This window comes from Pomacea canaliculata, linkage group LG8 (genome assembly GCF_003073045.1).
Source record: "Pomacea canaliculata isolate SZHN2017 linkage group LG8, ASM307304v1, whole genome shotgun sequence".
In the NCBI taxonomy this organism is placed as follows: Eukaryota; Metazoa; Mollusca; class Gastropoda; order Architaenioglossa; family Ampullariidae; genus Pomacea; species Pomacea canaliculata.
In genome coordinates, this window is record NC_037597.1 from 9,279,364 (window position 1) to 9,296,011 (window position 16,648).

The window sequence follows — 16,648 nt, forward strand, 5'->3', positions numbered from 1 at the left end:
TCTACACGCGCGCACACACACACACTGACATACGCACACACCCCTTACACGCTGTAGTCTTCCTTGCCCTATTTTTAAACGCACCTTCAGCTGCGTTATTTTTGGCCTCTCACCTGCCTCCTGGTTGCCAAGGGAGCCGTAGGAAACGGGACGGGGAGCGCAGTCAAGGCAGCAGCGTTGTTCCTGTAGGTACGGGTGCGGTGGTTTGACTGCACTGTGGAGAACTCGGGTGTAATTTCAGCCGGGTAGACTAGAGCCATGTTGCTTTTCCATCCGCGGCCGTGTACTGAAGGTGTCCTTATGAATCATCAGTGCCGGTATGCATAACTCTAATGCATATATTAAATCCCCCCCACCCTACACACACACATCGCTGTCATTATCTTCTATATCCGTCAGCCTGTCTCCCATTCCTTCTCCCAGCTCCTACCCCCAGCACTATCGGATATTCTCTTGCATGTTCTTCAAGCGTCCCTGTTTCAGCACATTACACTGCATGTAGTGTAGTAGACGCTGGTGAAACTACAATACTGTTGTGGTCTGGGAATAAGCAGGTACAGAGGATGTGTGAGATGTCACCACAGGGGAAAGAAGAGGGTCTTGGGGATTTGTTGTGACAACATTGCTTTAGACAGACCTGCTTCCTGCCGTGTGCAACTGATATCCATGAAGTTTCATTATGCTTAGGACCACATTGAAAAATGTTGTCAATTTGATTGAAAACGCTTTCGGAATTGTTACCTGTGTGATGTACATCCTACTGGACTGGGAGAGAAAAGACAATGGAAGGACAGCGTGTGGTGTGGCAGCCACAGCCTGTGTCGACATTGATGTAGGAGAATGTGACCGAGGGCTCTGCGATTGACTGAAGCTGCTTTACTTTACGAGAGCGTGTGTACCAAGCAGTGCACGTCGCAGTGTGTTTGTGTGAAGAACCACAGGCCCCACGACAGCTGTGTATGCATCAGCTGCTTCTTCGTATCCCACAAGTTCTTGACACGTGCGGAGAGGTACAGGCCAAGATAGGCCGCAAAGAGAGACAGATGGTAGACTTTTTTTTCCCCTCGGACATGTCGTGGAGCATGCTGGGCTTTTGGAGAAGGAACAGTGGCGGCAGCGGACAAACAGCGAGAAACAACTCTCTGCCCTCACCCGCCATCTCACCAGGGGAGAGAGTCTGAGAGTGTGTACACGAGCTGGCACGCTGGAAGCAGTTGGCACGGCTATACAACGGCTACGTTACGTTGCTCTATCTTTTGGACAACAACTGCAGCCCATCGTACGATGTGTTTACAGGTTTCGTTGGCGAGGGCTTACCTGGTCTTGGCAAGAACAGCTCTGGTGTAGATCTGCCTTATCTGCCATGGACTCGGAACTCTATTTCTTGCAGCCTTTTTGATTTTCCCGGGACTCTGTGCTCCAGTTGGATTTTTTCCTCGCCTTTGCCCAAGAATTCACTTCTTCGCGGGTCACTTGAACCTTGAGTATTGCTACACGTGTTTCGGCATATAATTACAGCTTTCTGGACAACACGGTGTGGAAGTATTAATTGAGAGTAGAAACATGCAGAGTAGAATTACTTGTTGCTGGAAGTGTATGGGGGTGGAGATGGGGGGATGATAGAACAATCTTGTGCTCAGAAGAAAGGAACTGCAATCATCAGGCAATACATTCCTAATGTTGCGACGCCTGCCATCCAGCTCTGTGAATACGGAGAGTGAGATCGTCTGAAAGCAAATGAGTCACGTGACAGAGGGAGTCTCGGGCCGTATCCGGATTGTACAGAAGCCAAGAACCGAAGAGGATGACACTGCTGATGAAATCCTGACATTTTAAAAAGTATTTTTAAGGATCTGCTAGTTTCTGCGCTTGTGCACTTTTTGACCCCAGATTACTCCGAGCGTTTCCTTGCCATGAAGAGGGATGAAGAAGCGGAAAGGCAAGACAACTCCACTGTCCTCAAGCACCGGACATGGGTATGGAGATAACTGGACACGGACCCGCTATGGGACCTTTGTGTATCTGCTCCCAGAGAAGGGTGTGAAGGATGTCGGACGTGTTGACTGCTTGATGTCGCGCGTGGCTTGCTGAGCGTGAACGCTGGTGAAGACAGCCATGAAGGTCATGTTGCCGGAGTGATGGCCCCTAGGTCGTGTCACAGCAAGCCCAGGGTGGGGGGGGTGGGTGGGTTTCGTACCCTGGCGGGAAAAAACCAGGGCAAGAACGCATAATGTGTGGGTGGCGGATTTCGTTACAGAGAAGGAGACGCTGTAAGGTTATTAGAGAAAATCCAGGCTGGATGCGACAACAGGTTGGGGCGGTCTGTGTTGATGTGTAAGGGTTACACAGGTAAGCCAACAGCAGCCAACCTAGGCATCGATCAGCACAAGGTGAACTGCTAGTCATGGAGCAGATTGAGCACACATGCACGCGCCTGTGTACAGACCAGGAAGACAAGGAAAGACGAGTAGGGAGGGGGACTGTTGTGGAGCCTGTTGGACGTTTGTTTTTCAATAAGCGGCGACTGTTTTGCCGCCGAAGATTTATTTTCCTCCTGTGTTCAGGAGTGTTGAACCGTTGAGTATTGGGGAAAAGCACACAGTCATACACACGTCTGTACACTCAGTCATTGACATACACGCCAGTTAGAGCGGAGACTAGCAGGCGGGTAAGAGAGAAACACGAGGAGGGCTGTCTTAAAGGAAGAGGGGTGGAAATGAGAGAAGCCGATGAAAGTTGCAACCAATCGATGACCGGAAAACATGGCTAACTGCATGCCGGCGTCTCCATGGTGATGTAAACACTGGTCTTGCCGGGCATCATGGTGCTGAGCTGGGGACGGCCTGACTTACTTGGGCCACAGGCAGTTGTTGTTGATACACAGGACGGCAGTACAGCGCCTGTAATATCGATAAAAATAGTGCTGAAAATTAATTATGGAGGTGTGTATGATGTTTGTTCAGAGTTAGTATGTATGGCAGTGGGAAGGCTTGGTTTTTTTTAATTTGTGTGAGAAAGAAAGAAACTGAGGCAAATAGAATGAGGTAGGTAGTTTTACTTGTTTGGGAAGTTGGTGGGGTGCTGATGTGCTATAGTTAAAACAGCAAAGAGATTTCTAAGAAGATAAATTTTATGACTGTTACAGTTGAAGAAATTGATTTTGACATTTACTGTCTATCACATCATCTCTTTTTCATTGAGATGTTTTTGGTTTTGGGAGTGGGGTGCTGTAAGGGGGGTTACCTCAGGGAATTAAAATTGTTTCCTGTTTCCTCAGGGGGATTTTTCACTGATCATTGAGGCCTGGCATGACACAACTTTAACAGGACCTACAACTGGTAAGTACAGTTTCATTCATCTTTCACACGCTCATACAGTGAAGGCAATGTAGACTACCCATTTCAGTAGTGCCTCGGTATTAGAGACTACATAAATTATCTAATTTTTATGTGGATTGATATGTCTAGAGGCAGGTCAGGCATCACACTGGAGTATCACACCTTCATGGTGTTAATCTTAATAGTAAACATTCCATCGTTACTGCCCTGTATTGGGATCATTGCAGTGATACAGTCATCCTCATTCACATTTAGCACTAGTATCTGAAAAAAACGAAAAAAACTACTTCAAGCGAAAAATGGTTGAGTTCAGGGTATGCTCAGGGTAGATTACAGTCTTGGGGGGCTTGGGGTAGGGCTTCCCTTAAAGGATGCTAGAAGAGATGTTGTGCGAGTGCATGGCACAAGAGTGTCCTGACATGTGGCGAGTGGTTCATGAAGCACACTGTAGGTCCCTGAGTGATGTATGCAGATAAGGAGATAACAAAGTAAGTTGCAGCAAATCTTAAGGCTACATTCTGTTCGCAGACTAGTGTTGTGGGTATAACAAAGACCTGTGAGTAGACTAGTGTAGGTTTAATGAAAAATACCTGTCTGTGAGTAGACTGATGTAATACGATAAATACCTGTGAGTAGACTGCTGTAATAGGTTTAGTGATAAATACCTGTCTGTGAGTCGACTAGTGTAATTGTATAATAGCGACCAATACCCAAAGTGTCCAGCTGGCTCATAAGCGGAGGTTTGAGGGAGGGGGATTGGCAACACCTTGTCCATTTCTTCAGTGACACACAGGCAACATCTGCCAACTGCACACAGGCTGCAGTTCAAACCAGTAACGAATATTGGGTTAGAGTAGGCCAACGTGCAAGAGGGTTACATACAGCGGGCATCTGTGTGCAACAGGGGAAAAGTCAGTGTAAAGTGTAGATTCTGATGGTGGAAATTAGTGACACAGGTGAAACGCATGCTGTATGAAGAATGTCAGGCTATAAGCGGGTTACACAACACCAAATGTCAGCTTTTGCATCACAGCTGCGGAGTTGGCTGCTAGTGTTTGAGCCCATGAGTAGATGATATCAATGAAGCAAGTTTACCACAAAAGATAGTGCACGCTAAAAGTCGGAAGTTTGTTGTGGACGAAGTCAAACGGTTTGCCGCAAGCTGCAGCAACCCTGTGTATGTCCGGCAGGCGAATGCACTCCACACAAAGCTGTTAGAGGGAGGGGCAGGCGATACCCGTGCCCGGTGCTGTTGGTGCCTCTCGTTAGCCCCACCCTGCACGTCGATTCTCCCGTCCACTTAAGGCCGGTCCCGGCGGAAGCGGGAAGTGTCCTGACAGGTTGCTTAGAAACGAGCGCCATCTTGCGTAACGGAGTCTTCACCGGCAGCACGCTTGCTTGTGCGCTTGCTTGGCGGGAGGCTAGCTGGCCGGCCAGTGCTGACAGCATTGAGCAGCGCCTACGTGAGGAGTGAGGGGAGACTTGTGGGTACCGAGTGCGACTTGCCCACCCCTCCCTGTGTGTTACCTTTCACCCTACCGCTCTGGCCGCACTTCTTTCCTACACTCCTCTCTCTCTCCCCACACCCACTGCCTCACATCTCGAGCGGACCATCTGTCGCAGGCGTCCTGCGCGTGTTTCAGGCGTTTAATGGGCGTAATTGCCTCCCCCTCTCTAAATTCCCCTCCACCTTTGTAACGGCGTGGTACAGGAGCGGTCTGCCAATGGCTCGCGACTGTTTATGTATTTTGTTTGTTTTTTTTTAAGCCACTCACGAGCAGTAGACAAGCGGCAGTCTTGTGTCGACATTTTACGGGCCAGCTATGTGGCTTTACAGGGCACGTGATTTACGCTTACAGAGTGTTTGTGTGTTTTACACAGGATTTTACACCTGAAGGCCCTTTACCTGCTGCCAAAGGCTGTAACACCCACATAAAGTGAGAACCCGGAAACACGGGTAGAGAACGAGGTGCGTCCAAGGAGAGTTGTCTGCAACGACTTTTTATTCTCCTCCGCTCCTCGAGTCAGAAAATAGTTCGTTGGGCCACCTCTGTATAGTGACGATGCATTCACCCCGTCAATCAGTACTCGTTGTCAGTATGTATAACCTTTAGCGCTACTAATACATATTACACAAAATAACTTTAGACTTTCTTCTAGGACGATACCTCCCGCCTCAACTCATGGGCATATTGTACTCAAGCGGAGGTTAGTAAAGGATGTACGGTAGGTAATTACAAGAGGGAGTGCTCTCAGCCTCGCTAGCAAGAGATTGGCTGGCGGTGTCTCCTCACATCTGGCGGAAGTATGTTTTACCGCTCGTCTTTTTTTTCCGCCGGATACCTTTCGGCAGTTGAAGTGGCCTGTTTGGACATTTCTTCTCTCTAAACCCCCCTCTCCCTCTCCTAGCCCCCGATTGCCGACAAGCACACTCGCTGCTTTCCGTTAGTCGTGGATAGTTTGTGTCCCGTAAAACATGTTTGTGGTCGTCAGAACAAGGGGTGGGGGTGAGGGTTATTTTTTTCACTCTTTTCATCTCGCGTCTCTGTAAATACGAGAGAGGGTAGGTGGAAGGAGGAAAGGGGGTAGATGGTAGAAAGCACGAAGTGTAATTACCTCCCCTGCCTCTTGTACTCCAGGCATGCGCCGCAGGCCTAATCAAAGTGCCAGAGCGAGACCTTGAACCCTGATCTCTCCTCCGCTGTACCCCCATCCACTGACAAGTTTGCCAGCTGTCCGAGACAGGGTATCTCCTGAAAGCGAAATGACGCCCTGCACCCTTGTAACCCCCCTCTCCGGCAACTGCTAGCCCACTACTGTATGTTCTGTTAGCGTGTCGACTGGCAGACGAGCTTTCTCTGGGTATCTCGTGTGCTTGGGAGAGGGTGGAGAGGTGAAGATTTCAGCAACACGAGTACGGAGACCCCAGTCAAGACTTGTCTGTACAGTCAGGGAGACTTGTCTGGAATGTTGTTTTGTCCAGTCTACTTCTCGAGTAGCTTGTTAGAAACGACAACTTGGGCTGTCGAAATTACCAGTGAGTGGTATGTGCAAGGAGGAGCACGGCTGTCGGTGCTACCGGGAGGTTTGCGTGTATGTAGCCTGCACATTGCCGGTGTACAGGCACGACATTATATCTGTCAGCGCCTAATGGTCTTGGGTACATTGTCGGAGGTTTGGGTGGGTAGAGAGATGGGAAATATGTGACTGACCTGGGTATCGTGATGTCATGCTACAGCAGAAGACAGAAAACCGCCGCACGGCTCGTTGAAAGAAAAGATCATCCTTAATCGTTTTCAAGTGGTGAGGAGGGGGTGTGAGACCATGGGGCCAGCTTGTGAGGGCGATGCTCTTCACCTTCTCCCTCTTGCTGCCTTGTCTTTCCCACCACTCTGTGGAGTCGGGTATCCATTCCCGAGAACTGGATCACTAACCTGTGAGGAAAGCTTGGTTTCGACATACGGGTATCGAACTTGCTTTTGCAGGGTTGGGGACGCCAGTGTTTTTTAAACCACACGGCTAGCCGTCCTCTCTCCCATTCCCTCGCCCCCGCCTCCGCCAAACGGCACGCGACCGGCCTGACGCCGACAGCACAAGACCGGCGAGGAAACTTGATTTTCGACCCCCGACCCCGCCGCTTGGGCGATCCCTCTCCCCCTTCCTCCCTTTCCTGGCGCAGGACGCCTTTTGTCTGTCGTTGTGCCTCGACACGGACCACTCGGGCTCGGGGTAGGGGGGTGTTCACCTTGAGTATAGAGAGGTCGGCAGCAGCTACCTCCGAAAGAGGTTCGCAGTTTTCAAACGAGAAGGAAGGTGAACAAGGGGTGGGGGGCTACAGGAGAAGGCGGAAGAGAGTGTAGTAGGTTTACTTGAAACAACGTGCGATGTAGAATTGTGGAAGGCTGAGCGGCAAGTGCAGGCTACAAGTTATTGACAGTTATTTGCACGTCGGCCATCACGTGTGTGAGGGTATCGCCTGTACCACCGAGCCAGCCGCCACAGGCAACACGGAGCCAATTGTGCGTAATATTGAATCGCCAGTCACCTGTACTGTCACGGGTCAGCTTACCTGTGCAGTTCCTACTCGCTTCATTTACGGATCCGCGCTTTGCACCGTGGGAACTTTTCCTCTTTCACCCTTCTGTTCCTTCTTCAGTCCGCGCGAACATGCGTAGAGTAGTGACATGGTTATCTTTCCTTATCAGACAGTTCTTCAGGAGATCCAATCGCAAATCGTGGAAGGAGGTTAGCATTTACACGTGTACAGAAGTGAACACGTTACACACATAGATGAGAGCATTACACATAATCGAGGTCGGATCATTACGCAATACAGAGATGAAAACATTGCGCACGTGCCGGATGGAAATGGAGAGTATTATTGGACCTCGTACCCTTTTGTCCCTTGTACGCGCCAGCAAAACCTGAAACCGTTACGTGGAAACTTAAGAGAAAAAGCAATAGGAATTCAGAAGTGGGGCAAACCCTTTTGTGTGTGGAGGGCCAGCCATGTCGGTAAACTGAGCGTCTGAAGGTCACAACTATACTACGCATGCTGTGCTTAGTCGGCATTGCACTCTCCTCCTGACCCTCGGTTTTAAGCTCATCAGCACAAAGGCGTCCGAGACCTGTGGCTGTGCTGGTGAAGTGGGCCGACAACACAAGGCAGTGCTGTTGCGTTTGTGCTTCAGCCCTCGCATCTTGCTCGCCACCGTCGTCTGTAGGGACTTTTCCTATGACCCCAGACAGCCCTTTACCTCCCAAGATATTTCTTGGACCTGACAGTTGTAGAGGGAAGGGGTGTAGTAATAATGACGAAAACAGGAATTGAATCTTTGTAGTTAACACGCAACAAAACCAGAAAGAAACCAGGTAAAAACGTCTCTAGTGTTGTGCCGGGAATTGGGTGGAATCGGCACTCAGGGTATGTGATTAGGTGAAGAGTCGCGCGCGTCTCTCTCTCTCGCCTGCCAGTCTTATTCATTGACGATGGCTGATGACTCATTACAACTCAGCTAATGACTCACTTCGACACGGCTGATGCAGTGGAAAGTAGCGGAGGACCGTTTCCGAAGGGTGATGGGGCTACCGAGGTCCTTGTGTAGCTGGGGTCAAGGTCGGGGCGGGCATGTTACCTGGTAGCAGGACAGTAGAGGAACTTCTTTTGTCCCCCTCGCTTTCCACGCACCTGTCTGGGTCCACGCTCAGTGCCTGCCACCCTCCTCCCTTTTTCTCCTCCCGTGTTGTACCTCCCACACCACCTCAACCTTTGACATGGCTGACCGTGTATAGAGATAACTGATTTCCGCCACAATGGGCCGCGGCGTACTGAATGTCAAGTAGCAATAACGGTGTTAGCGGCGTCTGCCGTGATGGTTAATACTGAGCTGAACAATAGGAGCGGAGGGCGAGCTGGGGCTTTTTCCTCCCATTACTTCTCTCGTGCGCCCTTACCGGCACCTCGCTCGAGTGTTCAGTTAGTACAGAATGGTACACTGGACCTGTAAGCAGTATTACAGAATGACACATCGAGCCTAGAACTAGTCTCTCGACTCGTACAGCTGTCTGCTAGCTTTGATGTTCGGCGGTCTTTCACCCCCCGCGCAGGTCACAACGCTTGTGCGCTTGACCTGGTAGGTCAGGCCACGCGCCTCGCCTTGGGCTTTGTTCGCGAAATGGAGGGCGCGGGTAGGGAGTCTCAGGGTGTGAGGGGGGCTGTCGCACGCTGTTGAGCCGAGTCTGTGAGAATGCACAAGATTGGACTGCACACACGTGTCTGAATCACTGACCACACCACGGACCATGCCTATTTCTTCACAACCCTCATAATGAGGCGGGGCTCTCAAACACGAGAGAACTTGTGATGCGACCGTCATGCACAAAGAAGGCAAGAGGACACGTGATTTGTCCCACGGACCTGTCTTTCCGTGCCTCAGCGTGTTTATAATTAGTTATTAGCGAAGTGAACCCGGACGAGACTTTGCCAAAAGCTCTGGCAGTAGCCATGGTGACGCGAGAGGAACAGGAATGGCATTAAAAGATTGTCGGCAGCTTGCCAGTCGCACTGGCACCAGGTCCTGTAAGTGCTTGCTCATCACTGGCAAACAAGTGCTTGCGGTGCAGGCCACACTCTCCTCCGAGCGCGTTACTACCTGTATACCTTCGTTAGCCACTACCTGGACCATGTGGCGGTCAGCTGCAGGTGGTGATACATAAGGTGTGAGAGGCTGATCCCACTGTGTACGAGTAGTCGTAGTCACTTCCTCTTGTTACACAGTGGGTGGACGTGAGCGTCGTGAGTGGCATTGTATCGTGACTAGTAATGAGAGGAACCTAGGGTTACATTTTGGCAGTGTTGTTATTTAGGTGAGAAAAATGTTATAACCACAAACATGCGCGCGCACACCCTTGTGTTGAATACACGCTTATGCTGCAACATGCTTACAAATGGATAAAGTGTCGTGACCTTAGGAAAACAAAGCCTGAGGGCGATAATTCCACCAGCTACCCTCCCCTAGCACCACCACTACCTTACCCCCTCCATTGTGTTCAGATCTGCGGAAAGTAACCGCCAGCTTCCCCGCTGGCCGTATTTTGAGATGGCGTTGTGTGTTGGCCTCACCATCCACTTTGGCGGTTTTCTTGTCATCCCTGGTAGAGAATGTTGGCACCTTTGGACAATAACATCTTTTGACAGCTCGCGCCTTGCTCGGTGTGGTTAGTTTATCAATCATTCGGACCAACCTTTCATTGCCTCGTAAGTACGCAGTACGAAGGCAGGTAGGGCGTCATTGGGGTATTGGGATGGAACGGTAACACGAGTCAGGAAGTCAGGGAACGGCAGAGCGAGGCGCTGTGCCAAAGACAGTCGTTCACCAACGCTGGCGCACATTTGGCGCTGAGACAGAATGTAGAACAGACTTCCTCCTTCTCGCTGGAGGTCTACATAGGTGCGTTTGTGTGTGTGGGTGGTGAGAGCATCCTGTTGGCCCAATCGTTATTGACTGATCAGTGATCGTGAAGCCGCTGTGCACCCTCAGTCCTGATGTACTGTACGTCACACACATGTAACGCTTAAGGTGACGTCCAGATGCAGGTGACGTTAGCGTACACTAATGGGGGGAGGGGATTACTAAGGGAATCGTGCGTGGAGTGCGTTGGGACATGGTGGCAGAGATCAAAGTCTTTGCTCCGACCGCTACACGACAGTGTCGGTCCGCTTCACTCGCCGCAGCAGATTTCACGACAGACCCTGTTTAACACTTTGGGTTTCTCCCTCCCTATTTTCTCATCTGATAAACCCCCCTTTGTTCGGCTTCTAATTGGTCCAACACATTTTCCTCCTTGCTGTTTCAGTATAATCAGCGCAATCACTGTGCCGACCAAAGTGCCTCAGATGTATTTATGTACTCAAGCACGAACATGTATGTCACACGGGCACACAAACACGCAGCGCAAACATTTATGCAATCAGTTTGGTCGCAAGGTCTATCGGTTAACTCCGAGTGTACACGGGGGAGTACTGCACACAATAGCTCATCTTTGGCTTTGCTTTTTGTTGGCAGGGAGCCCCCGGGAGCTGATCAGCAGGCTTGCAGTGCAGAGGTCGGCGAGTGCGGGAGCGGACTGGTACAACTCGCGGTACGCCACGCGGTCCACGGAGCTGTGGTACTCGTACCGCTTCGTGTGCGAAGACAACTACTACGGTGCCAGGTGCGAGGATCTGTGTCGGCCGCGCGACGACCAGTTTGGCCACTACTACTGCAGCGACAACGGCACCAAGATCTGCAAGGACGGCTGGCAAGGAGAGTACTGCGACAGAGGTGAGTAGTACAGCAACAAAGCATGCTGCTTAGCCTGCACACTCGTGTCTTGTCCTGATGTTTCCTACTGTGTTTCTAGCTTGAATGTTTACTTATGTTAAACAAAGGCACGAGCTTGGAAATGACGCCGGCTTATCGTAGGTCACTTAAGAAACAGGTAGCGGTCTGAGAACAAGTTGGTAGAGGACACAGAAAGGTGTTCTCACCTTTGTAAAGAACTGCCGCAGACAGGTGCTCATTGTGTGAAGAAGAAAAACGGAGTTAACGTTGTATCGGGTGTCAGGGGGAGCACTCCGTCAGCTCGTTAGTAACAACAGCCGCACTGCCCAGACAGACATTCGAGGAGGGAGGTATCATGAAACCATTTGTCCTGACCTAGGTTCGTGTTTCCTCCCCCTTCCCTACCCGGCACACGAACCGGTCGCGGGGTTAGACACACGGGGCTAGCTGCACAACTTTATTTTTACATAAAACATACAACACGTAAAGAAGTAAAGCTACAAGCATTCTTTTCTCAAAAACTCGCTGCTGTGCGATTTAAAACCGTGCTGAGAGTAACGACAAGCTGGCTTATTGAAAACTTTTTTTTTTTTAGTTCTAAAATTGTTGTGCACCTTGTGCTGACCGGCTATCAAACGAGATCAAAGGCTTAAAATAAATGTGCAGCTGGCCCCCGACTTTGTACCTGAGGCCTCGTGGCGACGGCAGGGGAGAGGACAGGCGGCAACGCAGCTGTAACGTAGTCGTTGGCACACTTACAGTCCTACTTTTATCTTACGCAGAAGAAAAGTAAAACTCGGACGGCTGGCTGCGGAGGTTTTCCAGGGTGTTGAAGGGTGTAGGGTGGGGTTGAGAAGACGCGAGTGAGCGGCCTTTTGTCTGACAGCCATTCCACTGATACGAGTGCGTAGAAGTGGGATGAAGGAGCTGAACAGCTGGGTGGTCGGAACCGAAACTGGCCATGGGAGGAGCATAAGTCTATCGTGGGGGAAGGGGGAAGAGGAGGCCTGGAGATGAAGAAATGAAAAAAAAAACAAAAACAAAAAAAACGATACGACGGAGTGAGGATCAGTACAGTCGAGGGAGGGCGAGTGTGTCCAGAATGGTGATGGGTGTCATTTAGGTACATTTCACGGAGCAGGCATTTGAGCTCGTTTTAGCAGATACATTAGCTGCAAGTGCGGTGTCTGGCGAGGATGAGCTGTTGATTAAATCGCTGATAGCTCTACTACGTCCCACCTGCAGCTGGCACACTTCTGCTGCACCTGTAGTGTTGCGTGTCAGCTTGACCAGTTTACCAAGGTGTCGTGGGTTTGCTTGGTGACCATGTTGCTGTCTGGACATGGAGCTGGCTTCTGGTGCACACTACGTGCCTGCCAGCTGTCATCAGTTCTTCCGTCATCTTCAGCAGCATCCACCGTATACCTCTCACTATACCCTCACAGCTGCCAAGACCCGTGTTGAGCTAAGCACACCTGGCTGCGTTTCTTTTGTGCTCTAAAGACTTCGCTCCTATACAGTAAGGTGTAGAAGGAATTTCGTAGCTTGTTCCGTCGAAGAGCAGTGTTCTGGTGTAACGAAATGTTTTGTTGAGATGTCATTTTGGACCTGCTGAGTCATGTGCTGTCCTGGAGAAGAAATCAGAATCATTTTGTTGGTTCGTATGCAAGTGTTGTCAGGACGCGTGTGTGTGTATATATATATCTGTGTATATATGTGTGTATAAAAGCAGGCGAGTTCATTCACACTGTACACACCCATTACACGCGTCCCCCGCCCCTCGCGCCAGTCGCCGTGTTGCCTGAGCTGGCGAGCACGCGACCCCCACGGGCCACGCGCGGGCGCCGCGCCTCCTGCACGCGACCGCCTCGCGCCACTTGGCCGCAGAAGCTCGCTCCCAGTCCGCGCTCGCTCCTTGTGCTCCAGTATGCGGCGCACAGCAAAGGAGCCGCAGGTAGCGCCAGGTGGGGGGTGGGGTAGAGGAGAGAGGGGGGGAGGCAAGCTTTGCTCGCTAAAAGGTGAGTTTCGGGCCGTGGGAAAGCGCGCACCGCTCGGAAGCCGCCTTGAGCGCCACTGTTTATTGTAGCAACGCCACAACCCGCCGCGGTGCATGCGAGAGTCCAAAGTAGAGGCCAGCCTAGTAGCCAGTGTGGCGAAACGGCCTGGCATCCAGTGACCACGCTTCCAGCAAAGTCCTCACTTCGTTACATCACTTCACGGCGCGCGAGGGAGAGTAGTCAGTATGATATCTAGCGAAAACATTAATTGCGGTGGAAAAGAAGACAGGTACCAACACGGACAGATTTTATTTTTATATATATATAAAGCTGTCACAAACGGAGGCAGTTGGGGCTTGCGTGGGTTCCTGATTATTTTCGGGGGTAAAGGTGGCGGGAGAAGCTGGTTACTCAAACTGAAAGGGAGGCCACTCGATGGAGCTGGTGGTGGAGGTGGAATGATCAGAACTGTGTTTACGTGATGCCGGCCCGGGAGGACAGGGCTCTATGGAAGATAAAATCGGTTACAATCTGCAGTTATCTCGTGGGACATAGCGTAACTGTGTCAATCTGCCGACATGCGCTACAGGTGTCGGCTGCGAAGAAAGAGAAAGGGAGGCTGTGGTGGTGATGGGGGGTCGGGCTACGTTACCTAGACTGAAGTGGAGAGTGTGCGACTGCCTAGTGTTGAATGTGACAGTTTGGAGATTTGAACCATGCAGCGTGAGTACAGGGTTGCGCTTTGGGGAAGGGGGTGTGATGAGCGAGAGAGAGAGAGAGTGTTGCAGTGAGGTGAACGAGTTTTTTGCGGTCACGTGACGTGCGACAGCTGCTTGTCGGCTCAGTCACACTGAGTGATTGGTTCTCCGAGGCCGGCGGAATGATAGCATACCCTGAAATGTAGGTGTGGCCATGGCAACAGTATCGCTTGTTTTTGTTTGTGTGGAGATGGAGACCAGCCCAGAGCATCCTGTCCCACTATACCTGAGATGAAGTTTGGAATGAGGGTCATATTGGACCAACTAAGATTTGAAAAATCAATTTTTCGTAGACAGTGAGGCAAGCATCCCTAGAGAACACGAAGACCCAGAGCAAAAATGTTTTATCATCATAAAGGATTAATTTCTTGCAGTTCAAAGAAACTGTCGAGTTTTCTTGTTCGGTCGACAGCTTTGCATGATAAATATTTATAACGGATGTGTTAGGATTTGGGTTGTTATGTTGTTGTTGTTGTTTGTTGTGCGTCAGTGTGAGAGTGAATATAGGACTGGATGTGACAAGTTTAGTTTAAACACTGGTTTAAAGATTAGTTCTGCCTGCATAACATTTTACCAAAGCCGCTTGCGTGCACAAAGTGTTCACATGAGACGGTTTCATTTTTCCTATTAACTTTTGTTTAATGTGTGTACAGTGTCCATGAGAGACTCTTTCCTGCATCTGTTTCACTCTGTTATTTGGTATTAAATACTAATTAGTCTTTTGTCATTTGTAATTTTCCAGCAATCGCCTGCCGGGCGTCAACCCAGATAATGGAGCTCGACCACACCTAGCGAAGCAGGTAAGGCAGATTTAATTTCCTCTTAGTGGTTCGCTTTCGTGTCATCGCACCTTTCGACTCAAGGCAGAACACACATCTGCTATGTCTGGAAAAAACCCCCCCACGTCAGGTAGTTGAAATACCTGAAACGTGGCGCACCCGCTAGACGTTAGTACTTACTTTACCTGCCTTAACAGCTACCCGTCATCTTCAGATTAGATATCCCCGTGCTCCATAACCTGTGCCCGATGCCCCTGCCATGCGTGCGATTGTAAGTGTTTAGCTGAGTGACCCGCTGCTTACCTTTGGCATAGGCGAGAATGGCCGCCTTAGCACTTTGGTCAAGAAGTTATTTTCGTGCCTCGTCGTGAAAGTTCGTTTCAGCTGGTGAAAAATACGACTTGTGTTTGGGTGTCAGCATAGAGTGTGGCTTCCCTCCCCAACCTTCAAAGCCGAGCATCTCTCCCTATGTAGTGAGTTGTGTTCCTGTCTACACAGACACCAAGTGGACCGCGACACGTGACTTCCGTGTCGGTGTTTGCATAAAGTGCAGACGAACTTGCTCCCCCTCCATCCAAGTTCAATCCAGCAGCACAAAACAATACGCTTGAGGTGAAGCCGTTATATCATTGAGCATCCCGGCTGCACACTTCCTGGCCTTACACCGAGTCTTACCATATTAGTTACGTTGTCAGGCAGACATTTCCACTGTAACATGTGCCCACTTGATAACAGGATAGGGCCGCCACCAAAGCGAGACATTTTTTAAATGCACTAATAATGCCCCGTAGACTATCCCTTCAAAACTTTTTTTTTTAACAGTCGTGGATGTTTTGGGCTACACAATCGCACACTTTGTTTATTGCATGCTTGTAGTCAAGAGCGCGCAGAGTAATCAGTAATGAAACTGCTTGACTGCAGTGGATGGAAGAGGAGCGGGTGGGGACTTGTCTACCATGAAACAGTATGGTTGAAGGTGGTCACGCGGTGAGGTCCTGTAGCTAAGTGTGGTGAACCGCTGCAGCCACCCGGGTGACACGTGGATGAAGCGTCCGACCAGAGTTGTTGACGACATATGCGCAGTCAGTGACGGCCGCCCGTACGCAAGTTGCAGGCTGTTAGCCGCGAGCTCGCTTGTCGGGCTCCAGTACATCCCATTTGCAGCAAAGGAGCAAAGCAGACAAGCTCCCGCCGCCCGCCAGGTTCTGCAAAGGAAAGGGGGGGAGTCAACATCCCACCTGAAGCCTGAGTTCCAAGGTCAAGTTAATCGGAGCTGCCAGTGTCCTGGTAAGTAGCGGCGCGCGTGCTGTAATATTGGGAGACCCACGTCACCAGGAGATGAAGAGGTGATAGTGGTGGCGGGGTTAAAGAAGGAATCGGTCGATCAGCAATAGTAGTGGGAACCAGTGAGCGCCACAACAGCTTCCGTCCATTCTCTTGGCAATACAAGCTCGGGTAGGGAATGGGAAGTATGCATAAGGACGAGCTACTGACAGAGCCAGAGAAATCGTCGGGTGCCACGTCCATTTTTTTATTGTTCGACAATCATTTACACGAACGTGCCTCAGTTCGGTTGTTTCAGGAAGAAGCATTTTGTTGAAAAATCCAGACTTGTAACTTTCATTAGTTGCCCATCTTCCTGGGGGAATTATTACGCATATGTGGAATTAATTTTGTAGTAAGGGTGAGGGTCTGACAGCTATGTGCAAGACAGAGCCACTGTTAAGCTTCTTATAAGGAATTGATGAATGTTTCTCTGTCTCATCTTTCACATTCTTTATTAGTGCAAAGCTAACAAAGGTTGAATGTCGCACACAGGCATGCAAGGTTTGACCGATATAATTTATAAAGAAACTGTTTCATTTCGCGCTGAACGCTGTCAGTGTTGATTGGTATATGGTTTGCTATTCTTCAGTGCACTGGGTGGTAAACGATACTTTATAGGCATCTCTC

At 50.2% G+C, this 16,648-nt stretch overlaps 1 protein-coding gene and 1 long non-coding RNA gene across 5 annotated transcripts in view; one reads left to right on the forward strand and one right to left on the reverse strand.

The window, feature by feature from the left end:
* The window catches only part of LOC112570375 (delta-like protein 1), a 69,537-nt gene extending 58,353 nt beyond the window's left edge, over positions 1-11,184 (forward strand). For all 4 annotated transcript variants that reach the window (XM_025248791.1, XM_025248792.1, XM_025248790.1 and 1 more), the window contains 2 exons: positions 3,278-3,338; positions 10,904-11,184. In XM_025248791.1, coding sequence (XP_025104576.1) covers positions 3,278-3,338; positions 10,904-11,169 — 327 coding nt within the window. In that variant the 3' untranslated portion in view covers positions 11,170-11,184. The remainder of the gene's footprint in view (positions 1-3,277; positions 3,339-10,903) is intronic.
* LOC112570376 overlaps positions 1-16,648 on the reverse strand; it is a 69,937-nt gene that overhangs the window by 9,498 nt on the left and 43,791 nt on the right. The window contains exon 2 of the long non-coding RNA XR_003100625.1: positions 114-2,900. This is a non-coding gene — a long non-coding RNA (uncharacterized LOC112570376). The remainder of the gene's footprint in view (positions 1-113; positions 2,901-16,648) is intronic.